This window comes from Aricia agestis, chromosome Z, assembly GCF_905147365.1.
Source record: "Aricia agestis chromosome Z, ilAriAges1.1, whole genome shotgun sequence".
In the NCBI taxonomy this organism is placed as follows: domain Eukaryota; kingdom Metazoa; phylum Arthropoda; class Insecta; order Lepidoptera; family Lycaenidae; genus Aricia; species Aricia agestis.
Genome location: NC_056428.1, coordinates 24422513 through 24448924, shown reverse-complemented (window position 1 = coordinate 24448924; position 26412 = coordinate 24422513). Strand labels below are relative to the sequence as shown.

Here is a 26412-nt window from a genome sequence, read left to right as displayed (position 1 = left end):
AAAGGTTTAAGGAAGTGTTATTGGTATTTTCTTCACGGGCAATCTACAAGGGAGAAAGAGAAGAAGATTTATAAAGGTATGTAGTTTATTCATTTTGCTACACGATATTTAGCTCAATGCAACAAATTGGGTGGTAGGTGTACGCTAAATAATTTAAAGAAAGGAACAATCATTTATAGAAAACAATTACTGAAGAGATAAAATAATTCATCATAATAACAAGTGCTTTTAAAATAGGATATCGCTTAGCATTGACATTAATTTTAGTGATATTGAATTGGGCAATAAATAGGTCGATGGAGCGTGTTTTGTTTTTGTCAAGGAAGTAAGTCAAATCCGTACAATTTTATCCGAAAAGATGGGATTTTTTTGCGTGCTCACTTTTTGTTTACTTATAGTTTTTAAATTCATTCCTCCAAAAATCTTAGTTTTAGGTCACAAAGCGTAACATATGGTCGAAGACTCACTGACACACATTATTAAGGGCAATAACAGATAACCCCAGACCTATCATTAAATGCCTACTTCTAACGTCTTATCGTGAAATTATTGTTAAATTTAATTTTGTAGGTCTTGGTATTAGGCTATTGTTTACTTATAATTATGTCTTGTCATGTTTTGCATTGTCTATAGATAAATGAAATTAATAAAAATAAAATTTTAGGGTCGAGAAAAAAGTGATTTTGACTAAGCCCGAATCCTAGCATTACAAGTTACAAGTTACAACAACGATGCTAGTTCCACAGTGGTTTCAGATTATTGATTTATTTAAAGGTACCAAAGACACGTTATCGACTTTTGGTGGCGTTCAGCATCAGTCGGTATGAAAACATTAAATTGATAAGGAATTATTGTGTATATATCGTTTATAATCTTGTGCTAGATTGTCAATTTGGATTCAATAGTGGAAAGACAATCAGTATCGAAAATAATCTAGATAAGTATTTTTTTTTTAACATGGGGAAATGCTTTACGCATCCCCGGCAAATTGAGGATATCGGCCGAGGTATGTGGGACTCCTGCTACCCACTAAAACCCCATGGTGTTCCACTCATCGCTTAAGGCAGAGTTGCGGGTACAATAGAACCTCAACTCTGCCAGCGATCATCTACAGCCCCGACACCACCCCGCTACTCGGGGGTCCAGATAAGTACCGTACTTAGAGGATTTTAAAAATTGTGGTTGAGACTTGAGAATAATGAGAATAATTTAATATTTAATATAATCCTAATATTATTAATAAATAAATAAATAAAACTAGATTACCCTGTGAACATCATATCACTTTTCTCTTAATGTAAACCTTCCCTGAACTTCCACGAACAACAAGACTAATGTTAGACAAATCGGTTCAGAGCAAGCGAGACAAACATTATATAGATCATAGATGTAATAAATAATGGGATTATACAAAATTGTTTAAGGCTTTTGTATACTATGATTTTAGTAATAATAATAATAATTATTATTATTAGTATCTACTTACAATATGATATGAAAGTGTTCCGAATGATAAGCTTCTTGCAAAAAGTAACGGTTTTCGTCAGTCTTATCAACAAGCGAAGCGTCTTTAATTATAAACATTTACAATAAATCTAAATGATATGAACCTAACCGAATGGTAATTTTTTTAGTAAAATTTTTGAATATTTAAATATGTGTGACTTTTTTTTTATATAGTAACGAGTTTTTTCGTCGCCACGACACCGTTTTGGTTGTTTTAATTCATTTAATCAATTTGATGCAAAATTTCAATGTGTATACACAATGTGTATACACTTATTTAAAAAATAATTTCATATAACACGCAACGTCGCACTGCAGAATTCAATTTTAAATAATATTCGCAAGGCAAGCTTAAATTAATATATTAAAGAGAATTAAGAGAGGAAATTACCGAAATCACATTCCTGAGGGATGCAACTGGTCGAGTCCTTGTCACGACACATGAAGTCAACGATTTGGCGGTCCCCTCAACATTGTTCTCAGAACTCAAGATCCATACCTGACACACGCCATCAGATTGCTTGCACACAAAGTAACTCTGTAGAAGGAGAGAATAAAATCAATAGTAATAAAATTAGAAATAATCGGCCAAGTGCGAGTCGGAATCGCTCACGAAGGGTTCCGTACCGTTATAGAGCAAAACTAGGCCAAAAATTGTGTTTTTTGTATGGGACCTTTAGTATTTTATTTTTATTAGTTAATCAATCCATAATCGCAACATGTAGAATGTAGATACTAGAAATTTTCATAAAATCCTCAATTATATGTGTACTTTAATATTATACAGGGTGTAACAAAAATAAGTATTAATACTTTAGGGTGTGTACGTGTTCCTTGTAGAGAGTTCACTGTGAAAGTAGCAGCGCTGAAAGACCAAATTTTTTTTTCACTTTTGTATGGGGAAACTTGTGAGACTCGGGCCCTTGCCCATAAAAGTGAAAAAAAAATTTCGTCTTTCAGCGCTTCCACTTTCACAGTGAACTCTCTACAAGGAACACGTACACACCCTAAAGTATTATCACTTATTTTTGTAACACACTGTATAGTACACATATAATTGAGGATTTTATGAAAATTTCTAGTATCTACATTCTACATGTTGCGATTATGGATTACGAGCCAAAAAGGCCAAAAAAATCGTGTTTGTTGTATGGGAGCCCCCCCTTAAATATATATTTTTTTGTTTTTAGTATTTGTTATTATAGCGGCACCAGAAATACACAATCTGTAAAAATTTTAGAAGTCTAGCTATAGCGGTTCTTGAGATACACCCTGGAGACAGACAGACAGACGGACGGACAGACATCGAAGTCTCAGTAATAGGATCCCGTTTTTACCCGTTGGGTACGGAACCCTAAAAAGATAGATAATTCAAAGAGTTAAAAAACTATGAGGTGTTAGTAGAATTTACCTTCGTTGGATCGGCTGCAGCACAAGTTAAAGTGAGTAGAATCGCCGCAAGCGTGAGCGGGCGCGCGCGCGGTGGCCGCATGCTGGCTTGTGAACACTGAGATGTGGCGACGGCCGCCGTCTGACCCGCGAACCCAGATGAACCCAGCCAGATATACAGTTCAGCTACCCAATTTTGATACCATACATACGCATAAGGAAGTAAATCTGCTTGATATAGGATGCTCCAAATTTGCCAAGATACGCTTAGCCACTTGCATCATTAACCGTCGCTTTTTGATTCTAGTTAGTTCTCAGTGAGTGACTTCTTTCAGGTAGTTGTCAGTGATAATGGGCTTTTAAAAATAAATAAGTTATGAAATGAAACAAAATTTAAATTGTTTTTTTATTGAAAACTATAAACCAACGAGTATAAAGCTGAAAAGTTACAGACCTAATACCACCTCGTTAAGATGGAGAAAAATTGTGCGTATATATCAAACCCATCTACAATAATATTACAATTGAACAGTATGTCATGATTAATATTTTTCTAAATCCAAAATTATTGTTTCACGTTTCAATCCTATTACTATCGATGTAAAAATCTTATTACTTAACCACTTAAAATGGTTTTAATGGAAAAATTAGGCGCCAATTTGAGCATAACAAATGTTTATAACCTAGTTATTTCTGAGCTAACATTTGAATCTTTCTTCTTATATGTATGGGAAGGGTAAACGAAGCGTTGTGAATAGTATCCCGAATGCTGTTCGCCGGTACTTTTAGATGGACCCCGTCTGTAGTACTCTATAGAGTCCACGCAGTCGCAAGCTAATCTACTTTCGGATCCGCTGCTTTCCAGTTGGTATTTGGGAATAACGATCAAACTCTCCGTGGACTTAGTCGGGGGACAGTGACTGTGGCTTCTTTGATAGACGGGGTAGTGGTGTGGTGTCCCACTCTGACGATGAACATGCTTTTCCTGGACGTAGTGCTGATGCTCGTGATGATTATGCGAGCTCCGACCCGTGTGGGTGCGACCGTGACTCTTTGATCTATTCGAATGCTTCGTGCTCGTGTCCAGATATCCATAACCGAATCCGTAACCGCCGATCGCTTTTGTTGCTAAGTTGTCCCAAGACTTTGGCTTCACGTGCTGATGTGAACTCTGGTACTGAATTTTAGGAGATGACTTGGCTTCAGATCGATCGTTATCCCAAAATAGAGTGTCACTACTCAATGAAGTGCTGTAGCTTGAAGCGGAATTTTCGCAAGCGACTGTAACATTACTCGTTGCATACGACTGAAGACTACATTGACTAGTTTGTGTGGACTCCGTAGTCAAGTATCGGTACCGACTAGAGCATTGCCCGGTGCTACAAATTTTCTTCGTATGTGAGTGTGAACAACCCTCGATCTTCTGTGTTGATTTATCGACTTGTTGACATTTGTCTTTTCGTTTAGAACATTCCTTTTTGCGGCGCACTTTCTTTCTGGAGTTGGGGACGCAGTGTGGATCGCAACACGGACTGGCTAGATCGTATGCTTCTAAACTGTTCGCGTCCTGGTTGTTGTAAGCGGGCATGCAGGGAGCGCACCCGTGGCTGTGGCTGTTTCTGTGCGTTTTCACATGTTTACTATTCGCTGGCTTGTAAACTTCGGAAGCTCTATGATATTCACTGGACGTCTTTACTACGTAATGATGGCAGTCGCCTCTGTTGCGAGGAGATCCAACCGTGATTACGAAGCTGCCGGTGTGCATATTCGGCTGGATGATGCAGGCTCCATATCGTGGATCGAGATATTGATACATGAACACACTGGTTTGCGGTGGTTTCGCAGCAGTTACATTTTCGCTAGACAGCGTCGGTCGGCAGTAGCCGCCGTTGACGTCGCTGGTGATATTCTCCTCGGAATCGGAGATGATGTCGGACGGGGACGTTTTCTTCTTCTGCGACGGGAGACTGTGGGTCTTCCAGTTGCCGTCGAAGACTTGTCTCTCTCTTATCGTGAGCTGCTCGAGTTCCCTCATTTTCGTTTGTATGGCTCGTTGTATGTTTATGTACTTGAGGTGGAGCTCGACTTTCCGCACGCAGTCCTCGAATATGACGACGATCCGCATGCGGGAGTCGCAGGAGTTGATGGCTGTGACGATGGCGGTGTGGTCCGCTCTCTCCACGTCGACGCCGTTGATGGAGAGGATGACGTCGCCCTCTCTCATCCCGGCCCCGGCCGCCGGACCGTCCGGCTCCACGTGATCCACATACGTTATCACTTCTATCTCTTGTTCCTAAAACAAATGAAGGATAACGTTATTTTTGCATTGAATTTAACATACAGTAATATGAGTTATTTTGCACTGAAACACATTGAAATTTTAAATCTTGTCCGATTTATATGGCAACTTTTATGGCGTTTTCATTAGAAATAAAATATAAGTAGTTCGCTTATGCAAGTAGTTTGCAAATATAATTAGCTAATAAGTTTTCTTCGAGTTTATGCAAATATTTATTCACCTTCTTATAATGGATGCCGTAACTCTGTAGCGTGAACCCGTAGCTGCCATTTTTCTTCTCGACTATAATGGTTCGACGGCGGCAATCCTCCTCGCCCTTACCAGGTCGATCAGATTTTATCGACTCCCGTATCTACAAAGAAATTCTCTATATAAATCTTATTTAAGTAATTTAATTTCGGAGACATAAAGTTTAAGAAAATGTTCGCGATGGAGAGACATTTAATAAAAATGTAAAAGTTTTTAAATTAAGCAAATAATAAAGCATAATATTGAGTTAAATGCAACAAAGTGAAATATTATGTTATGTACACCAACAACCAAGGTCACAGTAATTCTCTTTATCCAAAAGCAAAAAATGTCTCTATAAAATACACAATTCACAAGGAAAAACATTTTAAATAAGCAAAAACCCGCGTTGAAATGACACGGTAACCATAACCGATGTGTAACTTACGGAATTATCCAAGGAGTCCTCTTTCGAGTCGCCGTTCAAGAGTTTTTTTCCATTGCTCATCCGACTTGGACATCTTTCATTTAGCTTCGGCGAGCTCATTCCACCACCCGGTCCATACGTCACTGAACACCTGAACACTGAATCTAAGCAAACGCTGCCTTTAACACGAATTGCACCCTGTATTCTTGTAATAGGGTGTATTGACGCATTCCGACCGAGGGGGGCGATCGGTACGAACACGCATGCGTCTAGCTCCGTTTGAGGTGAGTCCCGTTTCTAACGCTTTGTGCCAAGCTGACCTTCTCTAAGGCTTCGGAAGAGGCTTTCACCTCTTGTTGACTATCGGTGCTGGTAATTTCGCACCTTGACTCAAATGGGAGAGCGCATGCTCGAATCGCGTAGAGCGCGCAGATGCAAAATAAATTATTTATTATTGAAGCATCGCAACAAATTGAAGACATGATTATATATTGTAAAAAATAGTAGCCAAAAAATGGTTTTTGATAAAATGAATAAAATTTTTAGCAGCTCTTTATTTTAAAATATAGAGTTTAGACTGATGAGTCTTAATATTTTTTCTAATTTAAACAAAAAAGTCAAAAAATAAAATACTTTAGTTAAATATTTATGGCTCAAAACGAAATATTATACAAAATGTACCTACTCTTATAAAAAATAAATACAAAACAATATTTACTCACTTGGATCTAAGCACTTTCTATTTCTACTTTTCTTTCTATTTTTCTGTGTACTTACTAGTTACTTCAGATACTCAAATGCTAATAAATATTAAACTAACATTGCACAATTTTAAATGTAGAACGTTTACTGCCAACTTTCCAATATAAATTATACTAACAATAAAGGCAATTAAGAAGACGGCCAAGTATTACGGAACTAGCACACAGATTTTAAACCACCCCTTCTCTGTGGAACTCATAAGGTTTTATCAGCCCTAATACATGACGTAATACTCGAAAGCCCTAAGGGTCCTTCCATAAATTACGTAACAGTTTAAGGGGGAGGGGGGGGGGGCATACTAAATTTGGCAATGAAGTATGTAAAGGTATTAAAAAAATCGTGACAAGGGGAGGAGGGGTTCCAAAAGTTCAAAATATGTGACGTGATATTATATGTAATGATCTCTAAGGGGAGTGAATCAAAGTGTTGACTTTGGCGTAACTGACAACGGATACGTTGGGTATAGGTACAGGTATCTCGGAGAGATTCTTATTCAGGGTTATCAGGGGTGGTAGGGCTACGGATTGGACTCCCGCCTCCGGTGGTATGACAGCTGATCCTTTGATGATCTTCGCAGGAGTTTCTGCGGCTTCGCGTTTGGTTTTAGGTGCTTCTGTGTCTCCTGTAAAAGAGTTATATAATGTTACTATTGAAATGAATCGCATTTCGTTGCGCTGGAATTCGTTTATCGCGCGAGAAATGTACGATCAGAGAAGTTGATTCCTAGGCAGATGGCGGACCCGATGGCGAAGTAATTTGGTCGCGTTAGGTCAAACCTATCCGACCGATCACAGCTAGCATTGAATTGATATAAGCCGACCACATGACATAGATCCGTCAACTGCCTAGGAATCAATTTCCTCGATGGTACATTTTTCTGCAACCAAAAGTATCCTTTGTCCTTTCCCGTCTTTCAAAGTATCATTTTCATTAAAATCGGTTTTTATGTTTAAGCGCGAAGTGTTAGCGGACAGACGTTGACACACGTTCGAAATTATAATATTAGTATGATGGTTGCAATTAAAAGTTCCAATACCTGTTATACTCGCTGGTGGTTTCAAAGCGGTCCAGGGTTTCCAGGGTATGGTTGAGTTGCCTGCCACGGGAGCGACTCCCACCATATTCTCTGCTGTCACATTAGTCTCCAAAGGCACAGGCAGTGAATCCATATCGATCGCTGACCCGTTGTGCCTGTAGAAGGTTATGGTTTCCTGGTGTCCGCTAGAAGAAAAAAACAAATTCAATATTTTATTGTACTATATTTTGTAATTAATGATGGCGTGTGTGGATGAAGTGGGTAACTAACAAATTGAAAACTAACGTTTTTGGCATATTTTCAGGTCTTGGGAACGGGAAAATGATTTGAAATAAAAAAATGTGGATTTTATGTATAGCCAGATATATTATTATTAGCTAGATGATGAAGTTACAATGTTTGTTCAAATTATAAGGGGAAAAAATAGTAATTGCTCATATTGTGTTATAATAATCGGCCAAGTGCGAGTCGGGCTCGCACACGAAGGGTTCCGTGCCGTTATAGAGCGAAAAATTGTGCTTTTTGTATAGGAGCCCCGCTTAATTATTTATTTTATCTTAATTTTATCAATCTTATATCTTTAAACGAGCAATTATTGTCATATATACAAGAATTGCTCGTTTAAAGATTAACTTATATATAATTGGAATCTCGAAATCGGCTCCAACGATTTTCATGAAATTTAGTATAAAGAGGGTTTCGTGGGCGATAAATCGATTTAGGTAGGAACCATTTATAGAAAAAGTCATTTTTCGTGTTTTTTCGAATGCTCGGTCAAATAGCTTGTAAATATTAAGTACGAATATATTTAAATATTTTGTGAATATTTCAAGTGCCCACCTGTTACCATTATGGATTACGAGCAAAAAAAGGCCAAAAAAATCACGTTTGTTGTATGTTAGCCCCCCCCCCCCCCCTTAAATTTTATTTTTATTTTGTTCTTAGTATTTGTTGTTGTAGCGGCTACAGATATACATATACACAATCTGAGTAAATTTCAGAAGCCTAGCCATAGCGGTTCTTGAGATTCAGCCTGGAGACAGACACACGGACCGACATCGAAGTCTCAGTAATAGGGTCCCGTTTTTACCCTTTGAGTACAGAACCCTAAAATATGTTACTTATTGGGTTCATCCACTCACATCCTTAAGACGACTCCTTGATAATTTGGCTGTAGCGATATCGATTTTTCTCAGCAATGACTTAAACTAAGAAATTAAAGTTCATTGTCAGTATTTATCATGTCTTTGTCTTTGAATTACCCATAGCATAACACGATTGGTCAACTTTTATAACACAGAATAATCAATCAAAAAGACCTCTGTAAAAAAAGGGATTCCTATTTTGCCAACAGAGGAGAGTGCTTTAGCTTCCAAATTTTGTACATAAATTGGTTCAAGCATACACTTTAATTTGCCCATCGCTTATATGAAATGTATTTATGGTTTTTAATTTACGCCATAAAAACCATTTTGTCGCGTAATTTAGGCCGGGCCTGCCTCTCATAGAAAACATCAATTTAAAACATATCCAACACGGTTTTTTACTTTAACGCGGCGTCACCTTAAATATCATAATATTTATTTAAGGTGACGCCGCCGATAATTTTAGAGTAAACGAACAGGAAAAGCTCGGAACATTCTATATGGAGATTCCTTTAATTTAAGTTCACTCACTTGTGAAAATCTTCAGTTTCGTTAGTGCTGTTTGTAAGAATTCCGACTTGGTACACTGTAGCTCGAACTACATACCTGGAAAATGCTTGATTTGTTTTACTAATTAATATAATTAACAAACTGCAGAAAATTATTATTAAAACCAAAAGCGAGTACGCAAACGCTTTTCAAAGGTGCTGTTTCAAGCAGAAATTATTCCATTTTTTAACAATAATTGACAAAGATATCAAGACTCTACATTTTTGTCATAGTGACCATATCACAAAAGTTCATACATAAGTTAGAGGAAGATTTGAAATAAACATACATATCTTTAGGCGCTGTGATATTTGCGTCTTCCGTCTCCAGACCTGAACCCACTACTTGTCGCGCTGTCACCAACAACACCTGAAATATAAACCAGGTGAAGACCCACACATATTTTTAACACAACATAGAAAAAATAGGAACATTCGCAAGTACAGATTTATATATATAATATTATGCAAAATGTCATTATAATCCATACTAATAATATTATAAATGCGAAAGTGTGTCTGTCTGTCCTTTTCATACCTAAACCGGTGCAGGTGTAACAATTTTGATGAAATTTGGTATAGATATACTTTAGGTCCCGAGAAAGGACAAGATACTTTTATCCCGGACAAACAAATTTCGATACGGAGATGCGGGCTGCGGGCATCAGCTACTAATATATCAATGCAGTGTCTTTTTAACTGTTAATATTTTACCATTACGGTTTACGAATGCCAGAAACTTATGTATAAATTTCTCAAACATACCTACTATACAATTTAAAAAAACTCTTCAATATCTCTATCAATCATCATCATCATCTATCAGCGTCTACTTAAAACGCTTAGCATGACCAGGATAGAAAGATTTTCTTGTTATAGAGTTCAAAAATTAGACTTAGGAATTTACAATGAAAATATGTCGTATTGTCGCTAAAATTCGCTAGCGTTTCTATTTTTCACAATTTTTGTATGAACATGCTTAGCCTGTAGAGTGTAGAGAAAATGACTTACCAAGCATATCAGCATTTTGAACAAAAACGAGAAACTTGAAAATCCTGCCAACGAAGTTCTTTATATACGTTTGATGTTCATTAACATACGTCTTCTAATCTAAGTCGCTAGTTGTAATAATTAGTGTAACCAGCATAAATATATAAATTAGAAACACCAGCATAACATTTCTACATGATTATGGTGTATATAGGGTGCAATTATAATACAAATATTATACCTAATGCAAAAAAAAAGCCTTCCGGCTAATTTTTTTTAGGGCTTAGCCGGCTTAGGTATCATTAGGAGAGTCCATTTAACCAAAAAAGGGTGTTAATTTTTTTACAATTACATATTATCTCACTTAAAATCGTTGCAGGACGGTCACTTCGCGGCGGTGGGTAGAGCGGGGGTAAGGCGTGGGAGGCCCGGCCGTGGCACGCGCCGACTAAGCGTAGTGTCCAATTATGGTGGTATCTTTTAGGAAAACTTTCGGAAGCTATTTCTCAACATTTAAGTACTGAGTGATTATAAAAGAAAAAATACTTGTATTTTTATTTTTAACAAGGATCAAGATTTAATTGCACCCTGTTTAAGTACTTCTCAACTTGGTTGCGCACCAATAGGGAATATTACGCACAGTAGCAGAGGGTGCTACTAGTACTATCAGAGAAGTTGATTCCTATGCAAATCGGGGACCTAAGTAGTTTGGTTTCGTTACGTCAAACCCAGCTGACAGATCACAATTAACATTGAATTGACATATTCGACCAAATAACGTTGGTCTGTCAATCGCATAGGAATCAACTTCCTCGATGGTACATAGGTACAGTAAACAATATTATAACAAATAAAACAGTTGCACATGTCATATCAGAATATTGACAGAAACGTTATCAAACGTCAAACAAAACTTTTTGTTTATTGTCTGTGCTGGTGCTGCCTCTAGCGTAAAAACATTACACTAATATAATATCCTATTTAGAATACGAAAACCGCACTTTTTGGGGCCATAAACACTATCCTATGTCCTTTCCCGAGGCTCAAAGTATATTCGTACCAAAATTTTCCTCACTCTGTTCAAGCGTTTTAGCGTGAAGTAATAGTCAGACATACTTTATATTTCCAACGAGCTTTTGCCCGCGGCTTCGCTCGCGTTAGGAAGTATTATTATATACAAACTTTTATCCCCTATTTGAACCCCTTGGGGTTAGAATTTATCAAAATCCTTTCTTAGCGGATGCCTACGTCATAACATCTACCTGCATGTCAAATTTCAGCCCGATCCGTCCAATGGTTTAGGCTGTGCGTTGATAGATCACTATGTCAATCAGTCAGTCAGTCACCTTTGAGTTTTATATATATAGATATATTAATATGAAGTATATCGATAGTCGATGTTATAATATTATTTCACATGTAATATTTCGATATTTAGCATGATATTTTCACATTCTTCGCTTTTGAAGTCTCTTCTATCTGATCTATAGATTACGAATCTTATCGCCTGAGAAGCGAAATATTTGATCTAATTCATTGCAATGATGTCGTACACTCCTCTCGGATCGTAGTGATCCAGTTTTATTATATTTTAGTGAAGATTTTAGACATAAACATGTATATTTAGTTACATAGTGCAATCGCTACTACAAATATGACTAGAAGCAAGTTGATTTTGGCTGCTGGTATTTATACTGTGGTATGTTTCGGTCTAGTGTTTACTATTAGGATGTAAGAAGTTTTTCTTACATCCTTTCCATGTATATTTTGTATAATATTAAGTGTCCATGATTTTGTTATCGCATTAGTGTTATAAAATCCCTATCCACGTTCGTCTATGATATAACTATCATGGCCATCAACGTCGATCATGGACAATCGTTAATTCACTTTTACTATCGCATCTATTAGTTCATCGTAGACCAACATAAGGAGGAAGCGTTAACTTAAGTAAGTTAATGCTTAATTTAGTAATTTATAAATTTTGATAAAATTGTGATACAATTTTGTAAACTGCGAATTCCTCATATTTTGCTAGCGTTGCATTGCGAATGTTGTTGCAAAATTGTAGGGGTATTTGTTTCAAAACGTTACATAACGACAATTTTCTAGTTCTGTCTATTTACATTTTGTTCTTTTGTCACGGTCTTTATATTACTTTACCAAATAATGGCTCTACAAGATACGCTACAAGTTACACACAATACAACTTTAGATATTATAAGACTGGTGACAAGAAAATTGTAGAGATATCACAATTTTTATTATCATAATATTAAGTACACAGCTACAAACTTAAGCGAATACGTCATTTCAATAATACCTGCAAGTAAAACCATATAAAACATATGAAATCCACCTGTTCACGTTGGTCCATTAGGACGAATTATTGCGAATAGGACGTGGCTACTATGGCTACTTATCTAGCCCAACGTAAAGAAGGGCCTTAAGAAGCTACATTGGTCTCACAACTTTTAACCTTTTTAAGTTTAACCTTTTCGAGTTAAAAGGCTAGTAACCTCCTTATGTGAAGATGTTTGAAACCTCAGCACACCTACTTACCTGATTATCGAGTATCGCGACTATTGGCAGCGAGCCAAAGTGTAAATTGAGTCTGCGCTTTGTCAGTCAATTTTAAAGACTATCGTCTAATTCTGCTTTGATTAATTTAGTTGCATACTCATTCGCAGTCATCCTATTATGTGTACCGTCGATTTTATATTTGAAATACTGAGGATTAAGGACTTTCTGCAGTATGATTAACTCTTGAAGATATACATAATATTTTGCTTGTTATCTCGCGGTGTAGCCGCCAAACTGCGCGTTGAGGTAGACGCATATAAATCCAGCCTTATTTTTCTAAAGGTACATGTTACTAACTATAATTACTATTTGTTTTTCTGCTCGTTTAATCTTTTTCGTTATTTCAATAAAGTACTAAACATTGAAGGTCCCCAATGAGAGACCTTTGCGCCATGATTATCTCATCTCAATACGATTGATAACTGGTTCAATGTCGTGGAATTAACAAATGTTGACCTAATATTATATGAACGTTAAACTTGATAAAAAAACGCTTGAAAAAAATATTGATTGAATGTGAAAAATGTCGCCATCACAAATTTTAGAATTTTCCTGTTCTGAGGTTGCCATACTTCTACAAAACCATTTGTTGAAATTTTATTTGTTTATCCTGTAGCTTTGAGTTACCAATATTCGTAGACGGGAGAATGCTGTGGCACCAAATCGCGCTAATCATTTTTTATTGGAAATTGTCCAAAAAATTATAAGATTGTAGACATTAGAGCCTGCCCAATCGGTAGTGTGCAGTAATCTTATAAGACTGTTTTATCTGTATTACAATGTTACTCTTATTATTAATATTTTACTTGTTATTTATTAATTAGACCTAAAGGCTCGGTATCCCGGTATTTTCGAAATTCGGTATCCCGGTTTGCGACCCCTACCCTGTATATACCTATAGATGTGTGTTCAAATCCCAATAATTGGGATTTTAAACAATTCATCATAAATTAGTGATCCATGATAGAAGGCATCGAAACCAAATCCTGTAAAACATGACATAATATAGTATGTCTTCAAAAAGCTTTTTTGTAAAACTGGGTTTTTGAACATTATATACGATTATTTATGTAGGAGGCATTTATATACTTTGGCGATCAATGCCAATTAGGGAATGTTATTATTCGACAAATTTACTATTCGAATAATTCGAATATTTTACAAAACTTTTCGAATAATTTGAATATTATTCGAATAATTAAAAAATATTGAAAAATGCTGAAAACTCTCAATAAAAGTAACAAAAAGCTTCGTACAACCATGTACAACCTATTTTGTTAATACTATAAAGTAAGCAATTCTTATTTTTACTTTTATCAACATACATCTTTATAAATGACATAGTTAATTTTTATTGTTAAACACTTTAAAAATGTATATTTTAAGGTTACAGCTGGGCAATAAAAGAAAGGCTGTAAAGTGCAAACCGTTTTGGATCGTAGCACCTTTTACTTTTCTCATGTGATTATGCTTAAGTCTTGCTAGGCAGCAGTTGAGATTAAATAATAATATGATATTCGACGTTATGATATCTGTTCATTAATACTAAGCCAGCTTAACCTTCTTTTTGATATTTTCGATCCACGTTTACCTAGTTCACCTAGTCGGCTTCACCTGTGTCAATGTGGCACGAAATTATAAAAAAGGCCATTAGAAAACTAACCCCACAACAAAGAGAAAAAAATGCAACCAAGCCCTAGAGCTGGTGAATTTAGTAACTTGAAGTTTGATAACTCCAATGACATGATATTAAGGAGCCATCGACATTTTTTGATACTGTACTAACTGTTTCAATTATCAGTCGAGGACTGCCGTGGTAAAGCTATTAAATAGCAAATTTTTATCAACTTGTCGAATCATAGATCACATCGCGAGCTTCAAGCCAGAAAGGCCGTATAAAAAAAAAATATTTTGTATTTTAACTACATATTTTAAAAATCTCAATATTGCACTTACATTTATTACCTTCTTAAAAAACGAGTTTGTTTTATATATACCCTTCTGGCGTAATGAACATGAACAACAATGAACTAAAAACATGGTCAACGGTGACGATGAATGGTCGTATACTCATTAGTTAGACTAAAAACAGATTTATATATATCATTAAAGATATAGAATATTCATAAATAATATTATTTTTTTGAAATAAACATAATTATGTTCTTATTCCATGTTAATTTTATGTTTAATAGCATTTTAAACAAAAATAAATAATATTTTTAGTATTCGAATTATTCGAAAAATAATTTGGCGAATATTCTAATAATAAAATCGTCGAATATTCGAATAAAACGAGTATTCGAATATTCGAATAACATACCCTAATGCCAATGGCAAATGTTGTGACACGAGAATTTTATATATAAGTTTATATATATACAAAATTTCATGAAAATCGTTGGAGCCGATTCCGAGATTCCAATATCCATATATTAGTCTAAGCGATAAGTTGAGAATGGCGAAATATAGAGATAAGGGTCATAAAAATAAGTGCGATAGGTCATTAGATTCGGGAAGACGTCTAGAAAAATGTAACGGAAGCGTGTATTAGTATTTTTGTATATTGATAGTTAAATAGACATGCAATTTAAGAGTAACATTGTCCTTTCTATCTCTGTTAGAGCTACCACTTTTGAGATTTTTCGCTAATACAAATGTTGTTCGTCATATCAAAATGAAGCTACTCACAAAAAATTTGCTTGATAGTAATAAAAAATTGTTCTAGGGCTCCCGTACTAAAAGTTATGGGGAAGTCGAATTTTCTGAACTAAAGAATGTTTTACGATTGGTCGCAGATAGTATTGACTATGTCATTATCTCTAACAGGATAGATAATATGGATCACTCGATTATCTCTCTACGTTACGATATCGCATGTTTAGTAAATACTGGTGAGGATAACTATATTTTTATAAAATAATTATTCGATTCACATAGTTTTTATAGTGGGTAAAATAAAACAAATTGATAATACTTAAGGGGACTTTTTACTGTAAAAGTAGCTGCGCTGAAATAAATACTTCTTTAAACTTTTGTATCTGCAAATTCACGACGCTCGCGCTGGGGCGCTTGCCAGTTGCCCACACAAATGACAAAAAATTGCTCTTTCAGCTTTATGTAAGAGACACATACACACCCTAAAGTGTTATCACTCTGTTTTTTTATAACCTGAAGTATATTAATTGAATCACAATATACGCTTTCTTATATTTTTTCTCAATTTTTGACAGAATTAAGCAATGAAAGACTGAATACATATTAGATCAAAGCACACAAAATTACAAAAGTACACAAACTTATTAGTTTTTAGTAGTTATTAGTAAGTACTTAAATGGAAATTTCATCTTAGAATTTTACTATTAGTAATTCAATAATTCGTCCATACTATGTCATACTAATAGAACTGCGAAAATGTTTGACTTGTTTTATGTCTATGTCAGTCTGTGTACTTACATGGTACTTACACTGCTAAACTGAATTTCATGAAACTCAATGTAATACTTGGAATTATCTTCTTTAAGTAAAAGCGTTTTAAAACCGAAAAAACATACAAATTAATTATTTAGACATCAAGTAATCCAATTGTAAACAAAAATATAGGCTCAATTACGTTTAAACAAATATTTACAATTATAACAATAATTAATAGTCTGGCGAGGACTTTTGCTTTGCTAATTGCTTCCTCTATTTACAAAAGTATTTTTAATACAGAAATTTTAACAAAACTAAATTTCTAAATTAAACAGATGGAATATAATAAACTAGGAAAATAAGAATAAACTATGATGTATTCTACGAATATTAAATACCTTATTCGTAGCTTGCGGTCTATATTTTAATTATTAAAAGCTTTTATTTAACTTGCTCAGAAAACCGGTGTGAAATAGCGCTAGCGCTGTGTTTCGCCGCCGAGTGAGTGAGTTTACCGGAGGCCCAATCCCCTACCCTTTTCCCTTCCCTACCCTCCCCTATTCCCTGCCCTACCCTCCCCTATTACCCTATTCCCTCTTAAAAGGCCGGCAACGCACCTGCAGCTCTTTGCTGCGGCGAGTGTCCATGGGCGACGGAAGTTGCTTTCCATCAGGATTCACGTGTTGTGAGTGATCAGGGTGACACGTTTGCTCGTTTGCCCCCTTATTTCATAAAATTATTATTTTTAACAAAAAATTAAAACCGACTTCCAAGGTAAAAACAATAATAATATGAACTAAAAAGTATTAAATAACTCTTATCTTTAATATTGCCTTTTTCAGAATTCGTCTAAATTTCAACTATTTCTGTAGGTACATAGACATTAGACATACTACAGTCTTCATTACTTTGAAGTCGGTACCAGTCCCAAAAGTTTCAGATATTCTGACTGAACTCACGATTAAATTAGGCTCTGGTATTTAGATGACGTCACTTTATCGCACGAGAGCACGCGTTCGACACTTGGAACGGCGTGTAGGAAAATTAAAGTTTAACACAATTTTTGGTAAAAAATATGCTTCTACTCTAATCAAAAGGCTTTAAATGTTTAAATTCAGCAACTTTTAAGGAAAATTAGTGGATATTTTAATAAGCAAAGATACACGAACAACTAATAGACATTTTTTTTAAATTTCTTTCGATTAATTCTATTTTCGTCTTCGTTCATTAACGAGGCACATTGTTCTAGGAAAAATAAAAAATTGGAGCAGAATAATTTGTGCATGTGCGTTTATCAGCCGGTCGATTTTGATAACACGCTGGACATGTTGTCATGACTGTACAAATACGTAAGCGATTAACATTACTTAGCGTTTGCCTGCAATCTTATATTTACGACCATAACATACCACAATTGTTTCTTTGTTCCTATTCCTGTAATGCTGCCCTACCTCAAATTTGATTCTAGCTACAGCCCTAGCGGACAAATACAAGCTATTATAATAGTGTAGGAACCATTCTCCTGTAAACCATGGTCCATGATTGGCTTTGAGTGTGCTTATTATAGAAAACGTAATCGTGACAATATTGACCACTAACTAACAAAAATAAAAAATAAAAATCTCCACAGCCGAACATATAAATAACCTCCTCCTTTTTGGAAGTCGGTTAAAAATATTAACCACTAACTTTGACTAACAACAAACCCTTCCAAAACATATTTTAACAGAGTTCCAAAATAATACTTGGTCTGTTAAGAAAATGCATTATACTTTAGGAATCAATAGTCTTAGCACATTTCTTTCTTTTTATATTCTTAGAGCATGCGCGTTGTATTGGAATTCGAAATGAAATAAAGAATTTCGCAAATAGTTTTCAATCTTATCAGATTCTCAAAACTCTATATTTCCGCCATTCCATTTGGATTAGGCATTCCTTGATTAGGTATGTGTAATACACACTGATAACTAATACGGAATACCCAATCTCCGGGAAAAAAGTCAGCGCTCTAATATCAATAAAAATACTTATTCCACCAAATGCAAACTATACTAATAATACCTATAACGCATAGGCTTAAACCACTGCATAGATATATATTTGGACTTGAGGCACTTCGAGTCTCAGTAATGTAATTTTTTAACTAACTCTTAAGATTTACTAAAATGATATAGAAATTTTACAAATTCCCGTCTATCGACGAATCAGATGCCAGCAGGGTCTGACGTCTGTCTATTGCCTCTTCAGTCTTCACGGTTAAACAACAAGAACTCTGATATGGATTATGGAGACACTTTGGTTTTCGGTAAAGATGTTTTTCACCAAAAACACATCATTATCATTATATTAACATTTGTTACAGATTCAATCTGGTGCTCAAGTGGCAATCAGTGCCTTGGCAGTAGCTCAATATTTCTGCCTGATAGACTTCCTACAGAACCTGCCGATCCTGTTGTATATACGAGTATTATACTATCACAGTAAGTAATACACTCATTTAAAATAAGTTTATCCCAAAAAGAGTTACAGAACAGATAATAATGTGTGCTTTGTTTTGTGCAAGCCTTTCAAGCGGCTTCTCCAATTTGTCCCTTAGGACAAAATATTGTTGAGTCAGCCATCAGCGTCGATAAAAACCAAGGGTAGAGTCAGTGACGGATTAAGGCTACTTGATGCCCTCAGCAATCCACGCTTGTTGGCCCCCCTATCCGTATGACAAGTGACAACTAGAATAAAATCGGTCTTTAAATCTTTACCGCCTAAAGCATTCAATTTTTCCTAGAAAGTTTTTTGGTTTGGTTTTGGGTGATGCAGATGTGAGAGTGAGACGTGATACCCTATTACGGATTTTTTGTGCTTCTTTTGGTGCCCCCTCAGACGTAATGCCCCAGGCAATTGCTTAATTTGATTAAGGGTTAATCCATCACTGGGTAGAGTATAATATTGTAGAGCTAGGTACGCATCATCAATTTTTAGCTTATACAAAACAAAAATAATTATGCAAAATACAATGATGTACCTGAACAAAAAAGCTAAAGAGCCAAATCATTTTCAAAGAGCTATGAGGAATCCCACTTTGTGGAAAGCGTTACAAAGGCAAAAGTAAACATTAAGATTATTAATTTGCTTAATTCTTTCTCAGACCCGAGCTCCTGCGGTAACAGCATCCCTATAGGTCACGCTATAGACGGTATCTCCGACCAAGCGTTTGTGTTGCTGAGGAGCGAACCCCTTACATCATTCCGGACCTTTATCATCAACTGCACCAGCCTTGGAGTAGGGTTTCTTTGGCTATTGGCGAGTGCGCTGCTATTGAGTAAGTTGTTTTTGTTACTATAATTCTTCATGTTTTAACATTGGCTTGTTGAAGGCTGAAGGAGGAAGTTTTGGTGGTATTTATGTACGTTCTTTGTTATACCTTGTACACACTACCTTGAGGCTAACCGATTACGACTCAAAAATATTTAGCCTAAGAGGAATTATTATATTTGTTTAGTAAAGACAAAAGAAGAGTCCATCACAACCCACCAATAGCTTCACGAGGCCTTCAATCACAATAATTTATTTCCGTATTATTTTGCAGGCGGTGGAACCAAAGTAGACAAGACAGAACCGACAAAATGGCCGTGGATATTGACGACAATTGCGATCTGTGCTGTAGATGTAGTGGCGACTGTTATATTCGCCAACGATTCATTTTATACACGGGTGAGTTTTTTAATTAAGTATAATAACTCCCACACCGGTTTCGGTGACGGTGGCCGGTTTCATTGAAACCAGGCCAGCTACGCAGGAGTAATTTTATAGTGCCCAAGTGTGTGCGTAGTACATAAGAGCACCCTCTATTGCTTTACTCTCATAACCCAGTGGGACGGAAGACCGACACGACCGGCGAGAGATCAGGCGCAGGACCGACTTTTTACATGCACATCCGACGCACGGATCATCTTACTTGTCAGATAATCAGGTGATCAGCCTGTATTGTCCTAACCAAACTTGGAAATAATATTTTTCCAACGCGGGAATCGAACCCACGACCTCCGAGTCAAGAGCCGCGCTCTATACTACTAGACCACGGAGGAGTTTTTAAATTATCACAGGTTTGAGGTCCTAATTATTTTGTGAGCGAGTATCGTACGTATATCTACTAATTGCTCTATCAGGTGCTCCTTTAGCACTTTGTAACACATAAGATCTGCCAAGGTTCAACTTTCTAGCACTTCACAACAAATAGGTAAAATCTGCTAGGTAGGTAACTACTGGCACTCTGTTCATACATGAAATCTATCGATCTATCAGGTAAACCAGCTATGTTAATTGATCCTAACCTGCTTGACGACTGATTCTAGCCTGATTGACGAATAATACTAGTCCGATTGATGTCTGATTCTAGACTAACTTACAACCGTTTCCAGACTCTATCCGATATAATGGACTACATCGGCGGTACATTAAGCGGTACGGGCAACGCGCAGCTCGACACTGCGATTGTGTCGTGGATCATGGTAATCATATACTCACGGTTCGTCGTCTTCTTCCTGCTCAATGTGCTCTTCGTGGTGCTGGTCGCGACTGCTAAACCGGTAGTTGTTAACCATGTAAGTAGACCCTTAGTTTTATTTGACTTTTTATACAATTGCGTTGACAATATTTTCGGTGGTAATGACTAAAATGTTTCGAGATTTGACCATGGTGTAGTTGGTACTAATTTTAATAAGATCATGACTATAATGACATAACATAAAATAGAGACTACAGAGATAGATGGTGAATTATAAAGTAATAATTTTTAGGAATCCAATAAAACTATTTAAAATTCCTTGACAACGAGACATGAGTGAGTAAAACATCGTGGTTTTTTCAGGTGGAAGCACAAATTTTGCCACCAATCACTCAAACGACCACAGCTATTCAGACAACCTCCACAGTTTCCACAGAAGCGCAGACCAGTCCGCTCCCAAACCATGTGGAGACAACCACAGATACAGCGATAGAAACCCCCCCTATACCTAGCGACAGCCCAAGGGAAACGGATCGGGAGTCCAGTATACGCACCTTTAGATTACCGAGAGCGGATTTCAGCTATGCCTTCCGACGCATGAAAACTTTCCTGTTCAGGAAATCGGACACATCACCCAAGGAATCGTTCATCACGTACTCTGTGAATATATCACCAGAAAGGTACGCTACGCAATTTTGAAAGTTACATTTTTTTAAACGAGCAAACGGGTCACCTGATGGAAAGCAACTTCCGTCGCCCATGGACACTCGCAGCTTCAGAAGAGCTGCAAGTGCGTTGCCGGCCTTTTAAGAGGGAATAGGGTAATAGGGTAGGGTAGGGGGCCTCCGGTAAACTCACTCACTCGGCGAAACACAGCGGTTTTCTGTGAGAACGTCGTATTTATCCGGTCGAGCCGGCCCATTCGTGTCGAAGCATGGCTCTCCCACGTATAAACATAATATCGATCTTCAAAAATAAATATTATATTCACCACGTTACTTACAAAACTATACAAAATACACCGCGATTACGCTGGTCCCTGTTGCCATATTTGCCTGTCAAGTGGCTTTCTCAACGTATCAGGCTGATACGTTAGGATTTTTATTCCTAACTTAGGGATAAAATTCTGCCCTACAAAGGCTACAAAGCTGGCCTTAACGCAAATGGCTTTAATACCGGACTTTTTGCAACATACAGTCAAACATAGCAATCCCATTTTCCAAGAACTATCTAGCAAGTATGTACTCTTTCTCTGCACAGATCTCCGCAAAGACGTCGCGAGGACGACAAGAAGAGAACGGTGAACTTTCCAGAGAACATTCCAGACAATTTCCAGACGTTCCGCCAGCACCTCGAGAACAAGATCGCGGACCAACAGAGGAGGCTGAATCAGTCGGTGATAGACACGTCGTGTAGACAACAGTCGCAGTCACTGCCGCAGTTGAACGAGGAGACTGAGGATGCTGTGTCAGTGAACCGCCAGTAAGTTCTAGGAAATGTTTTCACGGGGCAAGGGTATTTGATTGGGTTCCGTAACCAAAGGGTAAAAACGGGACCCTATTGCTAAGACTTCGATGTCTGTCTGTCTGTCCCATACAAAAAATAATGGCTACACGTAGGCTCCTGAAATATTGACAAAATACTCAATTGTATTTGTTCTTTAATAATTAAGAACAAAATTAAAATATAGGCAATTTTTAAAGGGAGGCTTCCATACAAAAAACACATTTTCACTAAGACTTCGATGTCTGTCTGTGCATCTGTCTGTCTGTCTATCTGTCTGTCTCTAGGCTGTATCTCAAGAACCGCTATAGCTACATTTCTGAAAATTTTACAAAGTACTTACGTATATCTGTTGCCGCTTTAACAACAAATACTAAAACAAAATAAATTAAATATTTAAGGGGGTATCCAATATCCATTTACAACAAACGTAATTTTTTTGCTATTTTTGCTCGATATCTATCAATAATGGCAATAAGTAGGTACTTGAAATGTTCACAAAATACTTAGTTGTATCTATAATACTTTAATAATTACATAATAATATTTTTTAAATAAAATACTTAAATAATTAATGGGGGCTCCCATACAAGAAACACATTTTTACCTGTTTTGCTCTATAATGGTACGGAACCCTTCGTGCGCGAGTCCTACTCGCACATGACCGATTTTGTTTTATAAATTATAATGGTACGGAACCCTACATGCGCGAGTCCAGGTCGCACTTGGCCGATTTTTATAAAAGTTGGGAACTAACTCTAGTTTTTGGTTGTGTCCAGATCAGATGTTTATAGTTTATACTGGAAGACGCTTTGAATTATACGATGTAGATAACTGCCAACTGGATACTCTTAAGATCGTTCGGTGAAGCAAGGTGAATTGGGGCAGTAGCGCATCAATAGCCTCGGATTTCACATTCCATGTTTGCCAGGATCTTTAGTTTCTGCGCGGTCTAACATGTTTTTTTTTATATTATCGTTTTTACTGTTGTTCAATCAAAGCGTCAAAATCCTCGTCATCTTCTACCACCTTATCATCTTCTTCCTCGTCTAATTTTTTTTTCAACATATCATCATCCCTAACATCATAATCGTCATCTTCGTCCAGGCGTCGCGGTACCCTCCCGGACCTGCAAAGCCAGCTGCCTTGGGCGTATATTCCGGCGTCGATGCACCGCATGCGCGACCAGTTACCCCCAGATGAGGACTTACCTCCCGTACCGTTACCGGACTATAACGCGCTGAGGAAAACATGTAAGGGTTAGGAGGCAGTTAGACAGTACGAGCAACTGAAGTGACAGTAGGCAGCTACTGTGCCTGTGCCCTGTGTACTCGAGTAGCTCGACTCGCCTCCCTGGGTTACACCATGCACGCCGCTGTCATCGCAGGTAATGTCACAGTGACATTGCGTAGTCGAGAGTTCAGTAGTGAGGGAAGGCGAGTGGCTTTGGCGACTGACGAAAGTAACTCGTATGTTCGCATCATACGAGTTACTTTCATATGTGAGCACGTCCCACAATGCACGGCAACAGCGTGCATGGTGGGACTCAGGGAGGCGAGTCGAGCTGCTCTCGTGCGAGTGCACAGGCACAGCAGTAGCTGCCTGCTGTCACTTCAGCTGCTCGTATTGTGTAACCTATCCCTGGGTTACACGGTGCGAGATGACATGCGAGCTGGCCTAGTCAGTTACTGCAGTGCAGCTACGTCTTGCACCGTGTGACCGCATCAAACGAGTTACTTTCATGTGCGAGTGGGTTGCTAGGGTGCGAGTTACTACAACATTTTTTATTTTCCCTCGCTACTCGCCTTCCCTCACCAGTCACCACAGACACAACTTGACTAGGCAGTAGACTATGTCATTGGGACATTTCCTATCTAATGCGACGTCAACAGCTGTCAACGATTGCATGGTCAATGGTGTGCAGTGAACCAGGGAGGCGAGTCGAGCTGCTCTCGTGCGAGTACACAGGCGCAGTAGCTGCAGCCTACTATCATTTCAGCTGCTCGCACTGTGTAACTTATCCAAGTCTCAATTATATTAGTATCAGTTTACTCGCACGTAATGTCGATTCGAGTTGTCGGGATCCCATAAATTACGTTATTATCTTTACTATAAAAGTGAAAGTGTGTCTGTCTGTCGGCTACCCCTTCGCTCTCGAGTTTAAGATGGGTATGGAGGTAGGTATTTATTTTGAGAGACGGAACAGGACATAGGACGGTTTTAGTCGTTGGAAAATGTGCGGTTCCCGCGCTGTAAAAAATTTTTAGCGCAACAGAGAACAGCTTTAATGAAGGCATAGAACATTATGTGTTTGTGATATGTATTTTGCATTCAAGCCAGCACTCTATGAGTAATAATAAGTAGATAATAGGAGATGCATAGAACTTTCATACGATGGTTGCCTTATCAAGTTTTTCATATTTTAGCCGTACATCGCACAGCGTCAAGTCTGAGCTCTCTCACGCATAAAAAGGAGTACACACCACAAATACAACGGACTAAATGTAAGTTTACACATAAAATAACTTGAGGTCGTTAATATAATTCATCACGCAAGAATTCCATCTTTTCCTCTTTTCTTTATGTCAGCCTTTTTTAGGATTCCTTCAATTTCTCTTCTCCGCCTATTTCCTCGAACTGTGACCAGGATAAATGAATCAGTTTTGGAAGATGGGACATTATGTATCGCAGTATCTAACTTGTTTTACATTTTTCAGCATCCCTAACACAATCTGACGTGTTATACTAATCAAGAGTTTATTGTGGAAGATACGTTACAGTACCTATGCGCAAGCATCCCCATTTCGTTACGACTTATGAGTATGATGTACGTCCATTTTAAGGACAAATTCTGTCTGACTTTCTCCTTGGATGTAAATGGCTTTTCCGGTAATTTTGCTTTGGTATGCTTGGACGGAACAGCCATTTTGAAGATTTCTGGAAGACATGGCCGACTCACACTCAGATGGACGCACGTACGTAAATATTTCGTACTTTTGAAGTTCTGTCGGCCATTCGGTTGAACAGGCGTACCATAAATACACACCCTTATCGACAGAAACAAAATTTTGGGAAAAGTGTTACTTATTAGGCAATTTCCCTTAAATGATTTAGTTTTAATTGTTTTAAATATGTTAAATATTCAGCTAGTTTTGTGTGAAATAAGTTCCTGATTATAAGTTTCCATCTTGTCTTTTATATGATGAGTCTGGAGACAAAATTATGTAGCGTCAAAATAAAACATCAGGATTAGTAGATAATTCTGTTTTGGTTTTGTTTTGATGAATTACTGAGTAGGTGTATTTCTTATAACTTTATCAAAATAATATTATGTAAGGTATTCGTAACTTTTGGAATATTAACAAACGTTTTGTACGGCACTTTTAACGAAGTGATAGGTTATATTATGTATCTATAACCTATAGGTATTTTCGTATTCTAAGCAGTTAGAAATAAGACGAACTTTGTAAATTTTAAGACGCAAAATATAATTTTTAATACTATTTTATCGTGGTTTTATTACAATATATAGTGGATAAATAAATAATAAAGTAGAGCTTAGTTTCTTGGGAGCTGAGGTAAAATTAAACGTAAATATACACACCTATATTTTATTAAAATTTTAGAACCACACATACTTAATTTTTTATTAAATTCCACCCGAAATGTTGTGTACAGACAAGACCATGCACTACCCAGTTTTCTTTAGGCATATTCTATTCTATTCTACTATAATCCAGTTTTATCATGTATAGAGTTTCCAACATACACAAGACGCCCACAATGCTTATTAGTGCCGTTAAATTAATTGCATTTAGCGTTGGACCGATGTATTTGACGGCATAGTACGTAGTATACAGCTGCGAAGGTATGCTGAGGAGTCGGTTGGCTAGACTGATCCTCGGGAAATGCGACAGTGGCAGCATATCGAAGATGACAACTGCTAGCACTTGTAAACAGATGATGGCCCACTTAGCATATCCCAGCGGGCCAGCCACGAGGCTAGAGACGGTGTAGGCGGATACTACAGCACTGAAGAGTCGCCATAGCCAGGTGAACACTCGTACACACATAAGAAGCG

General features: G+C 37.1%; 3 protein-coding genes across 3 annotated transcripts; 1 reads left to right on the top strand and 2 right to left on the bottom strand.

Moving 5' to 3' along the window:
- Positions 1-28: 28 nt before the first annotated feature.
- LOC121738427 lies at positions 29-25617 on the top strand (the record flags this gene model as incomplete). Its single annotated transcript, XM_042130466.1, has 10 exons — positions 29-76; positions 18690-18807; positions 19470-19643; positions 19911-20035; positions 20743-20925; positions 21192-21508; positions 22089-22310; positions 23439-23584; positions 24758-24835; positions 25049-25617. Coding segments are annotated over 10 exons (1443 nt in total), but the record flags the coding sequence as incomplete, so codon positions are not given.
- On the bottom strand, positions 3116-10374 carry LOC121738510. The gene is made up of 6 exons (XM_042130609.1): positions 10352-10374; positions 9631-9710; positions 9324-9398; positions 7648-7832; positions 6627-7233; positions 3116-3126 (listed from the first exon to the last, which is right to left on the bottom strand). The coding sequence occupies exons 1-5, from the start codon at positions 10364-10366 to the stop codon at positions 7016-7018; spliced, it is 573 nt and encodes a 190-aa protein (XP_041986543.1). The 5' UTR covers positions 10367-10374; the 3' UTR covers positions 3116-3126; positions 6627-7015.
- LOC121738508 lies at positions 3356-6321 on the bottom strand. Its single transcript, XM_042130607.1, has 3 exons — positions 5871-6321; positions 5415-5546; positions 3356-5188 (listed from the first exon to the last, which is right to left on the bottom strand). Exons 1-3 carry the CDS (start codon positions 5967-5969, stop codon positions 3572-3574), a joined length of 1848 nt encoding a protein of 615 aa, XP_041986541.1. The 5' UTR covers positions 5970-6321; the 3' UTR covers positions 3356-3571.
- Positions 25618-26412: the final 795 nt, after the last annotated feature.

Bases quoted from the DNA above. Each gene is read 5' to 3' on its own strand.
- LOC121738510 (XM_042130609.1), bottom strand. The intron at 7,833-9,323 runs GTGAGTGAACTT...TTTTTCTTCTAG, and splicing joins GAAACTGAAGATTTTCACAA to CGGACACCAGGAAACCATAA. The intron at 7,234-7,647 runs GTATTGGAACTT...ACTCTTTTACAG, and splicing joins ACCACCAGCGAGTATAACAG to GAGACACAGAAGCACCTAAA.
- LOC121738508 (XM_042130607.1), bottom strand. From the start codon at position 5,969: ATGAGCTCGCCGAAGCTAAATGAAAGATGTCCAAGTCGGATGAGCAAT. The intron at 5,547-5,870 runs GTAAGTTACACA...ATTTCTTTGTAG, and splicing joins AGGACTCCTTGGATAATTCC to ATACGGGAGTCGATAAAATC. The intron at 5,189-5,414 runs GTGAATAAATAT...CATTTGTTTTAG, and splicing joins ACGGCATCCATTATAAGAAG to GAACAAGAGATAGAAGTGAT.